General features: G+C 44.2%; 1 protein-coding gene across 1 annotated transcript; it reads right to left on the bottom strand.

The window, feature by feature from the left end:
* Positions 1–10,180: 10,180 nt before the first annotated feature.
* Positions 10,181–14,403, bottom strand: COX7A2 (cytochrome c oxidase subunit 7A2). The gene is made up of 4 exons (XM_087774879.1): positions 14,246–14,403; positions 12,841–12,930; positions 11,265–11,349; positions 10,181–10,393 (listed from the first exon to the last, which is right to left on the bottom strand). The coding sequence occupies exons 1-4, from the start codon at positions 14,261–14,263 to the stop codon at positions 10,335–10,337; spliced, it is 252 nt and encodes an 83-aa protein (XP_087631005.1). The 5' UTR covers positions 14,264–14,403; the 3' UTR covers positions 10,181–10,334.
* Positions 14,404–15,887: the final 1,484 nt, after the last annotated feature.

The raw sequence follows: 15,887 nt of genomic DNA, 5'->3' as shown, positions 1-15,887 counted from the left end.
CAGAAGCATTCTGTTGTGTAAACAGAAAACTATTGTTTTTTGTTTCTACTTTTAAAGGTTACTTGAAAGCTTCTACCCACTCTTTGCTGACAGCCTTTTTCACCTGTTGGAGTTCAGTTTCTCCCTCATGTATCAACACCTCTACAGCCTGCAGAGAGCCTTCACAGGAAGCTGTTAAAATGTCTCCTCTCATATGCCCTTTCCTCTGCTCTCTTGGATGCTTTCCAGCTGGACTCACTGCTCTGTAAGTTTTTAGCCACCCTCGTTTATTGAACATGTCTTGGTTTTGGCATTGTCCTGATTTCTATTATAACATATTTTTCTCTGGAGAAATGTGTTTGCTACTAGCTCCAGTGTCTCTAATTTGTTTGTTTTTTTTTTTTTTTTAAAAAGTATTAAAAATCCCCATCTGCGTAGGATTTTTAAACAAATAGTTTTTTAAGCACAAATTACACGCTGAACCACCACCCAGGTTCTTTCCATCCTTTGCTATTACATTTTCTAGAGTGTAAATGTTCAGCTGGTAAATCTGACCTGTTGCTCCTTTACCCTCTGCCCGGTGCTCTTTGAAATGTATTTAGGTGATGTGCTGCTTAAGGCACATCGCAACATGGGGCTTTACTTCATCATATTCTTCTCCAGTTAAGAACAGCAGCAGCTGCAAGATGAGGTCCCTTTCTTTATGCTAAGAGTAGCTGTTGGGACCTTATTTTCTAATAAAAACTACAGAACCTGCTTCTCTAACATCCAGAGAAGCTGCGAAGGCAGGGGTTGTGCTCCTTGATACATGCCCCACCATCGCAGCTTTGCTGCTTGAGAACATCATCTCCACCCATTGCTCTGTCCTGCGTGGTCACCTCAGGTGGCATTTGGCTCTGGGTTAAGATACTTTTAGGTGCCTGCGTGTGAGCCCAGCATCTAAACTTCTGCAATGGCTGATGAAGATCTTGTTAACAAACTCAGTGGTGCCTGAGCAGTTTGGCCACTCACTGTCCATGGGGCTTGGCTCAGCTGCTTTCACATTGGGCTCTAGAGCCATTCGAGTGCCTCGCAGCATCTGAGACCTCTTGTGGAGCTGCCAGCTACAGCCCAGGACAGGACCCATGTTTGCTGGCACATGTCAGACTATACTAGACCATTCAGGAGGCAGAGGCGAGACCCCAGTGCTGTTTTGGGTGCCACAGGCATCCTGCTAGGCCCCCAGCTGCTATAACACGAGAGTGCGAGTCTCCTGCAGGTCCTCTGGTGTATTTGCCAGCCCCAAGAAAATGCCTCAAATATAGCCTGAGATGGTGCTAGACACCCAAGTTTAGGCAACTGGATTGAGCGCTTTTACTTTTCATCTCTGTATTTTTGCCAGCCAAGTCTTCTGCTGGTGCCAAGTTTTGTGGTCTTCTCATGTAAATATCTATTTACTGGGGTCCAGAATGAGACCAGCAAATGTGCCTGATGTTGATCAAAAGATGTTTAGATGGTAGTGATTTCCAGTCTCTACCCATCTGCTTTTGGATCTCAGACCCGAACAGAGGTAAAGATTGTGACAGAGGTTCCTGCCTAACTGTAAAATACATCATATGCAGCTTTTACTGCCTAGCCAAACAGTTGATGTCTCTCCTGCACCACTCCCAAGTTTTGTGACTTCCTTTCAGAAAGTGCATTTACAGCCCATAATTAATTAAGCTGGGGTAACAAAAAGTTGTGATTCCCCTCTTCTTTTCCCAGAAATGTGGCCATACATTTGAGTACTATTTCCAGAAATAATAAAATCCCTTCTCATTGTTGTTGTTGTAAGATTTTTTCTATTTTATTATTTTAATAGAAGAGAATTTCTTGGTATTGCTCTTCTAAAAAATCAGGCTATTTATGTAAATGTCTGAGTATGGATTTAGGAGTCTAAGTTTAGGCACTTATTTCTGAAAATCTCAGCCAAAGGGAGAAGGTGTACTAACCTCCTGGTGCACTGCGCTCCAGCTCTGTGGCCCAGTGGTCCCAGTGCAATGCTCCACACATAGCACATATTAGCACACCGCACTATATTTAGCAAAATGTGCCCTATTGCTCCTAAGAGATGACTGAATAAACCTTGATAACAAAGTTGGCCTGGTTCCTTTGGGACTTGTAACTTCCCACTGAGCAATAGAGATCATTAAAATGTTTTAATTATATAATTCCCTTTTGCATAGTGTTATGATAGATAAGATTGCATGTGCCTGTCAGCCTTTCCATTATAAACTTCAGGTCCCAGGGCATTAGTCATCCAGAGTAAGTGCTCATGTTGACATGAAACAATGTGGAACCATTTTGATATTAAACAAACATATATAACTCAATTAGTTAAAGAACACATTTGTAGCTTAAAGGTCCTGATGGAATCACAAGCTCCTCCTTGCACCCCTGCAGGAACAGAAGCTGCTCATGGTAATTGGGAACAAACTGTCTCAGCAGGTGAGACAAGCTCTAGCAGCACTGAATCTCCCTCTCTCCCTTTTCTTCCAAAAAGCATCTCTGAATATCTGTGCATAATGTTACGGTCACATTGATGAGAATGATACCAGGAGATATGTGTAGAAACCCATAGAGAAATCTTCATTTGGGAGTAAGAACATTTTGGGCAGATCCTATACTTCAGGTCCTGCACAGCCCAGTTTTCTTGGTTAAAAGGGAAAACTCCTGTGGAAAATGTAAGAAAGACAGTATTTAAAATTTTTGCTGCTGTTTCAGACATTGTGAAAACTGGACAAACAAACATATGTCTCTTTTGGCCCTGAGAAGTCCTCTACAAAATTTTTAACCCAAAGAAATTAAGAGACAGTTCAAGTTGTTTCTGGATCCTTGTGGCAGCTGAAACACTTTTGCATTAGCACATATAAAGTATCTCAATTGAACAACTTACTGTTCTTTTCAAGGAAAACATTCTGTTGCTGCTCCTGATGAAATCTCCGGGAACTGCATCTCTAGGTGAACTTAACAGACAGCCTCAAGAAGAGAGTTATTCCTTGAGGCACCTCTAATGGTAAGGATACCATTTTATTAGACTGACATATCGCAAGGCACTTTACACCTCTCTTATTTTACACCTCCATTAGCAGTCAAATGCGTGTTACTCGTAGAGGAAAGAGAGCGCCTATGCTGCAATATGCTTTTAAAGCAATACCGTGACCTTGTTCGTTTCATACTTAGTTTGTAACAATTCTATTTAGGAAGGCTTAATTTAGGTAACTCTAAACGTCCAAGCCTCCCGTGGTCTTTTCTATTGTAGCTCTTTCCATGTTCTGGTATATGTAAAGCTTACATATTACTGGATCTTACCTGATCGTCCCTTTCCAATTTATTTCCATGCCCATCAGAGAGCATCCTGCCTCTTCTGCAGCCAGCAAAGACCCAACAAGACAAGGGACAGACAGTTTCACCAATGAAAATAGCAAAGCTGGTAACATAACAATAAAACAATAAAATACTGGGGAGGGAGAGGAAAGACAGTTACATGCACCACATAAACCAGACAGAGGAGAGGAAAGATCCTTACGTTTCAGAAAGTTCAGATCGGCGGACTGGGAACTCAAACAAAGAAACACATTAGCAAAGGACAAATTCATCCCCCTTTGGCAGTTCTCTCTAGGACACAGCAGGCTATATGCAATGGGAGCGAATATTTTGTGAGCTGAGTGAACTGTATACAGATATTGGTATGCCTCCAGGAGCTAAAATCAGGACTGCCTGACTGGGGACTCAGTGGGATAACACCCTTCTCTCAAGTACCCCCCCAGTCCCTGCAAGTGAATTTGGCTTGTCACAACATTTATAAACAGGAATCCCAGCCAATTACCGTTTTTTTTTTGTTGTTTGTTTTTTTTTTTTTGCGAGGATGTAGCTTTTCGAGAAAATAGATCTGAGTGTGTTTTAGCTTTACATGTGTTTCGGGGATGCCTGTGATCAGTTAGTCTAACAGAAAACCTGTGAATAATAAGAGCAACTCTTGAGAAATATTGAGACAAGACCAAAACATATATCGTAGACTGTATGCGCTGCCCACCGAGTTTAAGGACTTGAATACTCACATTCAGAAAAAGTACAGTACAGCCAAGAGACTCTTCCCAAATTGTGTTTCTGCACAAGCCATTATTTTTATAACAGCATTGACTGAGTACTGAAAAAATAAGTGGAAAGGCTCAGGCAAGTTAGACTAGAGAAGGTGGTGTTATTATTAAAAGGAGCTTCTTTAAAAAATAATTGCACAAGCATGCACATGAAAAGATACGTTGGTTCTGAGTTACTCATCACCTAAATACCTTATTTAGGGTCAAGCCAGGTTGATCAGATTGATTTTGTCTTTTAAAGTCTGATTCACTCTAGCAGCTATGAAGGTCAGCCTCCAGCTCTTTGGTATGTAACAGAATTGGGAAAGAATGGGAGAGTAAGGAAGGACAGCTTAATACAAAAGATGCCCAAAAAAATTCATCATACTTTCTCATAGTTCAGAGCAGTGGTAGCCAAGGTGAGCAACATTAAAAAAAAGTGGTATTTTTATTCTGGGATCTGAAAAAAGAAAAAAGTACAGATAGGATCATATACTTAGAGATCTCTCTGGTGTTTTCTTTTTACTTTTGAGCATTTCTGAACTTTTTTCACAGTGTCTTTTAGGAAGCCAGTGCTGTGATATTGTGTATTATTAGTCCTCAGAATTTTACTAGGGAAATTTTTATGTGTGTCAGGCTAATTGGATCTATACATATATTCAGCAGCCAAGAAAATATAGCCTAGGGCACAGTTCTAAGAGTAGATAGTTCTGAGTTACCTTCCCAATGGAGAAAGTAAAACATGGTCTGTACGTCTGGAGCCTCAGAAAGGATTGTGTAACCTAGAACTGCAATACTGAGGATTTAATCTTTGTCTGTTTCATCTGTCTGATTATTGTTTGAATAGTCATTTCTCTTACAGTACCATGAAAATTTTTTTTTTCATTCTGCCAAAGCTGGCACACGACTAAGCTTTCTTTGTTAACCTTAAAGCCCTATGAGTTTAAAAGCTTATATAATGAAAAATAGGGTGGCAAGGGAAGTGGAAGAGATGGAGTACTCATTGCCTATCTAGCAGAAAATGTCCCCCATATTTTTGGGGTGACGTTTAGAACAATCCAGCTCAGTGGAAGCCAGGACAGTGTTCCCATGTCCTCAGCTCCAGCAGGCTTTCCCATCCTTTAAAGCAAAATATAAAGAAATCATAGTTACCATTTCTAATAACAGTAACTGAAAAATAAATGTTACATGTACCTCAAATAGAAAATACAGTTTACATGAAATCTCTTTTGGGGAAAGATACCATGTGTATTGCCTAAGCACAAATCAAAAGTAGGACTGCAGCAAGGTAGCGATATTGTACATCAGTATAATACCTAACTCCAGAAAATACTGATTTAAGGATGGTAATTAAGTACTATAGTAATAAATCAGACAAGAAAAGCACACAATTTGAGTGTGTTAACTGCTAGCAGTCCATGACTTCATATTACCGACCATTTTATTTGTTTAAATTTATCGTTTTTTCACATCAGCAAGGAGTAATAGATGTTGCTTATTTCATTTTCTTCTACTCATAAAACACCCACAGGGAGACTGAAGGTAAGAAAGATCTTCAGATACTTCCAAACACTTTCTGTTAATTTTAGCCCTAGAGAAGATGCATAGTTCTCTTTTTTGCATTTTCCTAGAGAAAGGCAGTATAGGCACCTAGTTTACACCTTCTGACAGCTTGTTATGTAGACATGCCTGCAACAAATTACACATACAGACTGAGCAGTAGACAGGAATTTGTCTGTTAGCTTTGTAATGTGGTCCTAGAAAATGGTGCTGAGCAGCTGATCGTGGGTCTTGTTTGGTTTCATCCTCCTACTGCTCCTGCAGCAGCAAAAATCCAGCAGCGCTGGCAGAGCAGCGGCCGGCGTACGCCACCCCGTGAGCGCTCGGCAGCGATGCCAACCGCCCTCCCGCCTGCCTCCAGCTGCAGACTCCAGGGACGCATCTCGGGGTTACTACACCCACCTCTACCAGAACAATTTTTTTTGTCATTTGTTATTCATTTAAATAACATTCCCAGGCTCCGTCTATAAATACTGATTACTTGGTAGTACAAAGATCTTTTTCCTAGCTTGCGTTTACCCCACATGCCCTCCCACTGGGGCTGCTGCCACTGTTCCTGAGACAGTGGACTCTGAGATGCGGTTGATTGCGAGAACAAGAATGGCTGCACGTTCTGCTTCAATTGCACACAGAAACGCACATTTACTGCCTAGCTCATCACAGGATTTTTATAATTTAGGCTATTTAAACAATTGTCCTTCTTTCAATATTCTTCATAATTCCTGTGGATGGGAAAGGATGTGGGCTTTTTAAAGATTTTGATCTTTTCTTATGCTGCCTTCCAGATGCCCACCACTTGGTCTGCATCTTGGTAGTAACCCTGGGCACATGGTAGCAGCAGAAGCCTTACCAGTGTCGCAGAGAGCAGACTGATTCCTTCACATGCTGTGAAGTACAGTTCACTGTGCTGTGAGGTTTCTCTTCCTCGTAGGCATCAATGTTCATCTCAAGATAACCTGTACCCCATTTCCCAAACCTTCTTCTGAGACATCAATCCAGGCAGTTCTTACCCCGTTAGTCATGCAGTTGGCCAAACCCACCCATGCAGAGAGACTACCATCGAGGGGTATTCCCTCACTCTCCTTTTCAAAGATTTTTGGTTCCACTAGAGAGTTCCGAGTACACTGGCCCTTCTCTTCCAGTTTGCCTGGAGCTTAACAAGCATACTCTGGTTCTCCAGGATAGCAATGAAAAATTCTAAAGAAACTTAATCCACAAGAGGCTTAAAATAGTACTGTAGTGGGAAGCTAGATTTTTGTGCTCGTTTTCACATTTTGGAAAACCCACTGTTTCCTTGAGAAGAGAAACAAAAGGATTATTTTGCTGGAATTTTTTTTTTTCTTTTTGGCAGCTCTATTTGTTACAGAGTCAACACCAGACTTTCAGTATAATAACCCACAAGCAGCAACTTGACAGGAAGGCTACAAAGGCACAAATTGTGTTAGGAACTGTCCTGGTTTCAGCTGGGATAGAGTTAGTTTTCTTCTTAGTAGCTGGTAGAGCGCTGTGTTTTGGATTTAGGATGAGAATAATGTTGATAACGCACTGATGTTTTGGTTCTTGCTGAGCAGAGTTTACACTAGTCAAGGACTTTTCAGCTTCTTGTGCTCTGCCAGGTGCACAAGAAGCTGGGAGGGAGCATAGCTAGGACAGCTGACCCAGACCGGCCAAAGGGCTATTCCATACCATATGACGTCATGCTCAGTATATAAGCTGGGGGAAGAAGAAGGAAGGGGGGGACGTTCGACGTGATGGCGTTTGTCTTCCCAAGTAACTGTTACGCGTGATGGAGCCCTGCTTTCCTGAGGATGGCTGAACACCTGCCTGCCGATGGGAAGTAGTGAATGAATTCCTTGCTTTGCTTTGCTTGCGCGCGCGGCTTTTGCTTTACCCATTAAACTGTCTTTATCTCAACCCATGAGTTTACTCACTTTTACTCTTCCGATTCTCTCCCCCATCCCACCGCGGGGGAGTGAGCGAGCGGCTGTGTGGTGCTTAGTTGCTGGCTGGGGTTAAACCACGACAACCTAACTAGGGATGCACAGCTACCGCTGGTTCCCAGAGGTGTTCTTCCCCAGTAATTGCAATAGTCAAGCTAGTAACAGGCATCAGGGTAGCTTACAAGTGATTCTCATACTCACCAACTTACTTAAAGATGCTTCCTAGGAGCAGTTTTCATAGAGCAGGCATTTTCACTGACAGCACTAGCTACTTCGGATATAAGGCCTGTTCCTAAATACATGATAGCAGCTAGTAGTTACTACTGAGTATCCCTGCCCAGTTCTAAGCCACAATCAAATTTTTCTCCCCCCAAGAAAGCAATGAATCTCCAGTTGTATCTGTGGTTGTCAGTGTCATAGCAAGCTCATAAACACCACCTCAGCCACTGAAAGAGGAGGGCTTGGGTAATGGCGTTAAACTAAAAGAGGGTAGATTCAGACTAGCTATAAGGAAGAAATTTTTTACGATGAGGGTGGTGAAACACTGGAACGGGTTGCCCAGAGAAGTGGTAGATGACTCATCCTTGGAAACAGTCAAGGCCAGGCTGGACAGGGCTCTGAGCAACCTGATCTAGTTGTAGATGTCCCTGCCCATTGCAGGGTGGGTGGACTAGGTGACCTTTAAAGGTCCCTTCCAACCCAAAGCATTCTATGACTTCAGAAAGGATCATGATCAAACCATTAGCTTTATCAGCCATTTGTTGTGTCTCTACACATGCAGGGAGCTGTCATACAGTTCCACTGGTGAAAGAGAGCAAGTGAGCACCCCTCAACCACGTTATTGCTAAGGCACATAACCTAGCTTAAGGCACATAGTTCAAATTGCTGACAGAAAGTTTAGAGTGACCCAGAAATGACATTGGAGCAGAGCTGACAGCTCTCCCAGAGACCATAATGTCAACTGAGCTTTAGAAGCAGCAGCTACTGACACCCTGACATGAAGGAGTAGCAGCACCCTAAAACTCAGCCATGCCTACAGCTTTTGCCCTATTTTCTGTGAGAGGCCTTCACATAAGACACGGAAAGATACCTGCTTTCCCCTTTAAGTTTGTAAAATTCATGTCATCTAGGTGGAAGTAGTCAAGTGCAATTGTGGCTTCCTTCAGAGCTGCGTTACAGGAACGCTACCAACCATCCTTTAAACACATGCATTCCCAGAAGAGGGAAGACGCTCTTCAGAGAAAGGACAGCGAAACCCTGGAGCAGGTTGCACAGAGGCTGTAGAACCTTGGAGACACCCCCAGTGCAACAAGTCAAGGCCCTAGGCGACCCAGCGTAGCTCTGCTCTAAGCAGAAGATTGGACCAATTGACCTTCAGAGGACCTTCCCAACCCAAATTATGCTACAATTGTTTGACACCTAATCCACTTAACCTGGTGTGTACTTATGAACTAGATCTGCTCCTGCAGACATGGGGCAATCCTGTTCTCAAACTATAGAAGAGTACAATTCATAGAGACAGAAGGCAGTCTCTCGAAGCATTTAGCCTATCCTCGAAGTTACAGAGCATGCTGGAGAAATTCTTCCAAAAGAGCATTAAAAACTGACAAAAATTTTTAACAAGAATTTGAAGGTTTTATAAGCACTGCCTTCCATATCTTTAGTATTTCTGGCTTAATAGGGTCCAGTTCAGCCTAGATCAAATTAGCAGTCAACTGCCAGAGTATCTAATTAACAGTCACCATAAACCTTTTCAATCAGTACAGAAAATCTAGCACTGCACTAGCAGAGTTCGTATTAACACTCTGTGCCCCTCCTCCACTTTACTATTTGCTCTAGAGCACCCTCAAATTCTCTAAAAAACTTTTATTTTATGCTGAAGAACTGATTGCTTTATTTTCTTTAATGTCTGAGAACAAGCTGGCTTTAACCACCTGAAACATGAGGCAATATTGGAAGATTATGAAGTCTTAATCATGATTGACACATACATATTGATTTCATAGGCAGCAAGACAAACACACGATCACTTGCTAATCATATTTGCATGCTTAGAAATCGTCATTCTTTTCAGAAAATATGATGTCCCATTAAGCTGTAGCAGAGAAAAAACACTGGAAAAAAAAATCTATTAGATGAAGGTGCCGAGTTCAACTGAGACTACGTCTAAGCCCCTGAAGCTGCAGAGGACAGTGTTATCACCCCTACAAACTGTCACCTTTGGATGGTGATCGGGAATCAGATTCCTCTATTTCTAGATGCATTACAGTCAACTTCCAGCAGCTGACAGCAAAGATACAGCATAATCATCAAGTCCTCAACATTCATTTCCACACAGGTTTAACCTAATCCTAATCATTTATTATAAGATTAATTTGCTCCACTACAGCAAGAAGAGGAAATTCCTATAATGAAGACAAGATATCACTTTCTCATAGGGATTCAGGGCATTTAACTCACCTTTGAAGTACTAACGTAAACCACATAGAAAGAAAAGAGGCTCACAATTCAAAGATCTGCATATTGATCAACTCAGTGTACATTTACTGAAAGTAAAAAGCAGCCTAATGTAGAACACATGGCAGAGTTCAGACCACCACAACACAACGTAAAAACTGCTTTATTGATTGCAGTTAACATGTTACAGTTAAATTATGATTCCAAGCATTAAGCCAGCTGCTTATAATGATAAGCTGCCATCGTAGTCACATGGAATTGGACGAAGAGATGCTAGTCACTGAGGCATCTTGAATGGGAATCATTTCTGCTTCTTGGGCATTGAAGCAACAAGCAGCTCGTAAACAACATAGGCTGTTCCTGAATTAAGAGACAGAAAACGTATTTTCAGAATGGTAAACAGAATTCCTTTCAAGTCAGCTTTCCTTTCCCAGTTTGTTCCAGAAGAAATATTGACAATAAGCAGCTGCAATTCAGATACAACACATTTTCATAGCCATGTCTCAATGATTTTTTTTTTTGGTGATTCATATTTTAGAGAAAAAAAATCCTTAAATACCTATCCACAGACTGCATAGAAATAAATAGGGAAAAAAAAAAAAAGGGAGAGGTATGTTTGTGGAACCTACACAGACGATCATAAAGTAATGGTTACTCATTCTTAAAGTAACTGAACTAAAAATCCATTAGATTAACATATTTAAGTTAGAGACTATTACAAAACTATGTAACAAGCAATCTAAAGGTTAAATATCTACGGTATCATAAAGCTTGGATATATTCTGCGAGTTTTCACAGCATGTGAAACCTCAGCACAGCAAGTATCACCTAGCACTAAAAAGTCAGGCTAGTGAGAAAACTGATATATGTATGTGCTATACTTAATTTTACTCCTTTTCAGAATAAGCTTTCTAAGTAGTTCTAGTTTTCTCTAACATCGTACATGAATTCTGAAGGAGTATTCAGCCCATAGTACTATTAGTCAGGGGAAAAAAAGCCATCTCAACAGCTAAACTTGAGAAAGCACAAATAAATATATAGTACGTCCAAATGTTTTTTCCCCTCTCTCTACACGCATTTTGCATGTTCTAAAGAACAGACTGAAGGAACTGCGTAACTAATTTACAGAGTAAACACCAGTCATGCTGGAGATTGTACCAAAGAAAACATATATTAATATTAGCACGTTGGAAATTGTACCAAAGCATAAATATTTTCATATTAGCCTTACCAAAAACTGAAAGACCCATGGTGACTTTATACAACAGAGAATCCATTACGCCACCTTTAAGATGCACTGGGATGCCATTATCCTCCTAATGGAAACAAGTGACAAAAAGAAACTATTTAAATACAGTTCTTGCAATATTGTGTTAATATAACTAGAATTACCCAGAACAAGAATTGCTTCCCCAAATTATCTTCCCAACTCCCAAAAGACACTGAATCTTATTTAGATTCCTCTTTGTCTTTCAAGCTTTCATTCTGGTATCAGGTGATCCTTCACTAGGGAAGTATAGTAAATGATGTGCACGTTCCTTTCTAAAGCAGTGATTGGCAGATGCTTAAACACTTCTGACACCAGTTGCCAGCCCCCCCGGGTGTGCAGGATATGATTAGCACCCCTAGAAACTTCCCATCCGTCTCCACCATAGTCAATTCCTGCTATAGGAAGCGACAAGGGGAGGAGCCTCTACTGTCACCTGGTGTCATACAGGAAATTGTTTTGCTCCACCTGAAGTAAAACTCCTAGACACCACATCCACATGGTCTTTACCCTTGTGAGCAAGTTCACGCTGCTCTGGAAACCAAGCTGGGCTCTGGTGCTGGTGACCCACAACCCAGCCCAGCTTAACTTGCTGCCCCACAAGTAAGGAATGGGACGAGGAAGAGATACACCTAGAGATCTCCGCCAGCAGAAACAGAACCGCTGACCTCACCCACTGCCAACATCCCGCTTCCCCTTGGCTCACAATGAACACTGTGCTCCTTAGGCAGTTGTCCCAACAAGACACCGGCTTTCTCTTTCAGAGGAAAGGAAAGCAATAAGATACAAAAACTATTAAACTGGGGCTTCTAACATACTTTTTCCCTTTCACATCACTGAAGCCCAGTCTACTCTATCCTCAGTATGAAGTTACTGCTCCAGGCTACGGCTAACAGTTGGGAGTATGCTCTTGAGTATCTACTGCTTTGGCATTTGAAGAACTACTAGTTCTCACTAGGTGGCCCTATCAACCAGGAAGAGATTAATTCAGAAATTATTTTTAAAGATTCAGTAATTTTCTAGGAGTGAATCCAATCCCTTAAGACCTTCACTGTTTTCATAACTGAGAAGTACAATAATACCACATCCTCATTAAGAATTATGGGGCTTATCTATGAGCTATGGATATAGCTGTGAGATTGCAGGTTTAACTTTTCACTGTACTTCTGTCCTCTCACTTGCTGTTTTTCTCTATTTGTTCTTAGGACATACTCCCCCCTCTCATCTCATTTCAGAGTATTTCGTCTTTATCTTTGTACAGTACCTACTACTCATAAGAAACTCAGATACAAATTATTTCACAGGGTAAAAAAACACAAAAGAGTCAGCAAGTCAAGTACACATGTACAAATACTCTTAATCTCTGTAGAAAATGACTGCTGATTTCAAACACTGTAGTCGTACAACTGATTTCAAGAGCCCACCTGAGATGTAAAGAGGACTTTCACCAGTTCTTTAGAAACAAAATGTATGCAATTATGATCTACTAAAGCCTTGTTATTCTACTAACATTATTCTACTATCAATGCTCACTCAATACCTGAAAAAGCTTCTGCTTCTCAGGAACTCTATTTTCAAGCTGCCTGCGTGAAGCAGTGCTTATGGTCCTCTGGGGAATTTGGCGAAGACCCTGAAATAAAAGATAAACAGTGTTTTAAAAACAGTGACATTTTTCAGCTATATCCACACTGGGTAGAAATAGTTTCTTTTAAAAGTAAGATAGAAGCGGAAGGGACATGAAGAAAGCAAAGTCTTTAAAGACAAACAAACAAACAAACAAAGCTTCACGAAAACCGACTGGTTTTGAATTCAGTCAATCTTTGAACAGACTATGTCTGACTACTACTGACTCACTGGTTACCTAAGAAGGAAAAACTCAGAAAAACTCCTTTCAGTAAGAGACAACTTAAGGATCTGCAGCAAAACCTTCATAATTAGCACCCTTTTGGGGGAAATCTCAACCTCAGCCCCTTAGATCTTGGCTTTAGGCACCATTTGCTGTGTCTGACTCTAGCAATAGGGACAGTAATATTTAAGACAAACATGTTTGTGCAGACAAGGATCTGCAGTTCACCTGCCAGCCACCTGCAGAGCAGCTAACCTTCACAGAGCTGAAGAAGGCACCCCCTACACACACACACACAGAATTTAAAGCCACCCTGCTGCATCCTAAGCTAGAATCCGTTTCCACAGTCAGATCACATACGTGCTCGTTAGCACAGGTCAGGCCACCAAAACCAATAATCTATAATCCTTCCGATGGTTCAAAGTCTGCCTTCGCTAACATGTCAAGTCTCAAAGTTAAGAACCAGCTGCACCTCTAAGCTGCCAGCAGCCTGCTTCAAGCGACGCTGATAACACCGATCCTCCCCCGCAAAATCACCACCACGGGGCAAACATCCGGACGATGCCGGTGGCAAGTAACGGAACAACGCACCTCCTCCCCTCGCCCACCCCAAATAAACCCACTATGAGATTTAGCTCCTTAGAGACGGACCAAGCGCACCCCAGACGCACCGACCCAACTCCCGTCCCTTCAACTACCCAAAGCTCAGCGCTAGGTGGAGCGAGCGGGCCGGGACACGAAACGGAACGCTTCCCTCCTCCCCCAGCAGCTCCCTCAGCAGCACCCGGCATCAGCGCGCCCGGCGGGCAGCTCCCCAGGCGGCCAAGCCCCGCAGCCCGGGCAGGCACCGGAGGGAGGGAGCCCTGAGGGAGGGAGGGAGCCCCTGAGGGAGGGAGGGGGCCCCTGAGGGAGGGAGGGGGCCCCTGAGGGAGGGAGGGGGCCCCTGAGGGAGGGAGGGGGCCCCCGCACTCCCCGCCCTGCCGCGGCAGCCCCGCGGCGGCCTGACACAGCGGTAGCCGCGGCGGCAGCGGGCTGCTCGCCCCAGCCCAGCGCAGCCCAGCCCAGCCCAGCCCAGCCCAGCTCGGCCCGGCGGCCTCACCAGCAGGTTCCGCCACATCGCGGCTCTTGGTCCCGTCACCTCCCGCCGGCAACAAGGGCAGCGGAAGCGGAAGCAGCTCCGCCGTCCTCACCGATGGTACCACAGAGGCGGCCGCGCCCAGAGCGCCGCCGCAGAGCCTACAGCGCCGCCCCGCCCCGCCGGCCGCCTCGGTCCTCCGGGCGGGGGCGGGCCGGGCAGAAGATGGCGGCGGCGGTGGTGGGGCCGGGCGCCGCGCAGGGGCTCGGGGAGGAGCGGGCCGGTGCGTGAACGCGGCCCGGCTGCTTCCCGGCCGGTCTGAGAAAGGCTCTTCCCCCCGCAGACGACAGTCTGTCCCCAGTAAAATAACAACAACTGGCGGCGCAGAGGGCGCCCGCCCTGAGGCGTGGGAGGCAGCGGGAGCGGGCAGCTGCAGCAGGAGCCGCCTCCGGGCGGGCGAGGGAGGGCAGCCGCGGCCCGGCCCCCGCGCCCGCTGCTTGGCGCGAGTCTCGTCCGACGTCCGGGGCCGAGGGCTGTCTGTCCGGCTTCGGGGCCCGGGAACCAGCCCTGAGCCCCGCAACACCGGGAGCGGGGTAGGGGAGGTGAGGAAGGAGCCGTAGCCTCTCCAGCAGCAAGAAGTACGGGGCAGTGAACGGGGGCACACGGGCGTTTTAAAATCGCCTTCCGTTCAAACGTCTCTCGCCGTCGAGGGCTGGAAGCGGGTCCCCGGGGAGCACCGCCACGGGCCGCCGCGCTCAGGGGCCCCCCGCCTCCCCCGGGGCCGGGACGCCGGGCTCGGCAGCGCCGGGGCCCGACCAGGGCCTTTCCCTTGAGGGAGAGGTCTTGCGCCCTTGACGCAGATGTGGCGTCCCTGGTTGAGCCACTACACGCAGGAAAAAAACAAAACTAAAGCACGTACCAGCCCGCTGCCTCAGACTCCATTGAGTGCTCTGCATGTTGAAAAAAGAAAACCCAACTTCAGTTTCATGTTTCACAATATATAATGACAGACAGTGAAGCAATGCCAGATCTGTGTGAAACGCAAGCCTATCGGACTCTAAAGGAAGAATCTGTTTGCCCTTCAAGAAAGTGCTCTGAGAAGCCCTTTTTTTTTTTTTTTCTGCATTGCAGATCTACCCCCATAATTGCATCTTCTCGTGCTTCAACCTTACGTGGAAATACAATGCTGTCAGGAACGCTATTTCCTGGCTTTGCTGCAGTTGCAGTGCACTCAGATTTTGGCATTACACCGCTTTTGCACTGGGGCCAAGCCTTGTGATGAATAATCTGTGTCAAACACAGCAAATTAGTGCTCGATCTAGTATGGAAATAACAAGGATCGTATCTCAAAGCACAGCGCTTCTCTATCTGGTGAGCTGCCCCAGAAAGAAACTAAAAATGCAAAGGTGAAGTATTTATAGGTATAGTCTTAGCTGAGTAGAATATTAAAAATACCATTTAGAAAGCATAGTCATGGAGAAGTAGGATGTGTTGTAACAAAGGAGGAAATTGGATGCATTATATAACACATAGTTTTCAAACACTCAAGCAGTGCTATGATAGAATAACACTTAGAATACATTACTACTACTGCAGGACAGATTTCCATTCGTTCCTCTTGCAATCTTTCATCTTATGAGTGCATATAATACTTGTATTCTGATTT

The sequence above is a fragment of the Nipponia nippon genome, unplaced genomic scaffold (assembly GCF_047370975.1).
Source record: "Nipponia nippon isolate SJK-2023a ecotype South Korea unplaced genomic scaffold, ASM4737097v1 scaffold_4, whole genome shotgun sequence".
Lineage (NCBI taxonomy): Eukaryota > Metazoa > Chordata > Aves > Pelecaniformes > Threskiornithidae > Nipponia > Nipponia nippon.
This window is presented reverse-complemented; position numbering and strand designations above follow the sequence as displayed.

Bases quoted from the DNA above. Each gene is read 5' to 3' on its own strand.
- COX7A2 (XM_087774879.1), bottom strand. The intron at 11,350-12,840 runs GTATTGAGTGAG...TGTTTCCATTAG, and splicing joins AGAAGCAGAAGCTTTTTCAG to GAGGATAATGGCATCCCAGT. The intron at 10,394-11,264 runs GTAAGGCTAATA...CTCTTAATTCAG, and splicing joins CATGGGTCTTTCAGTTTTTG to GAACAGCCTATGTTGTTTAC.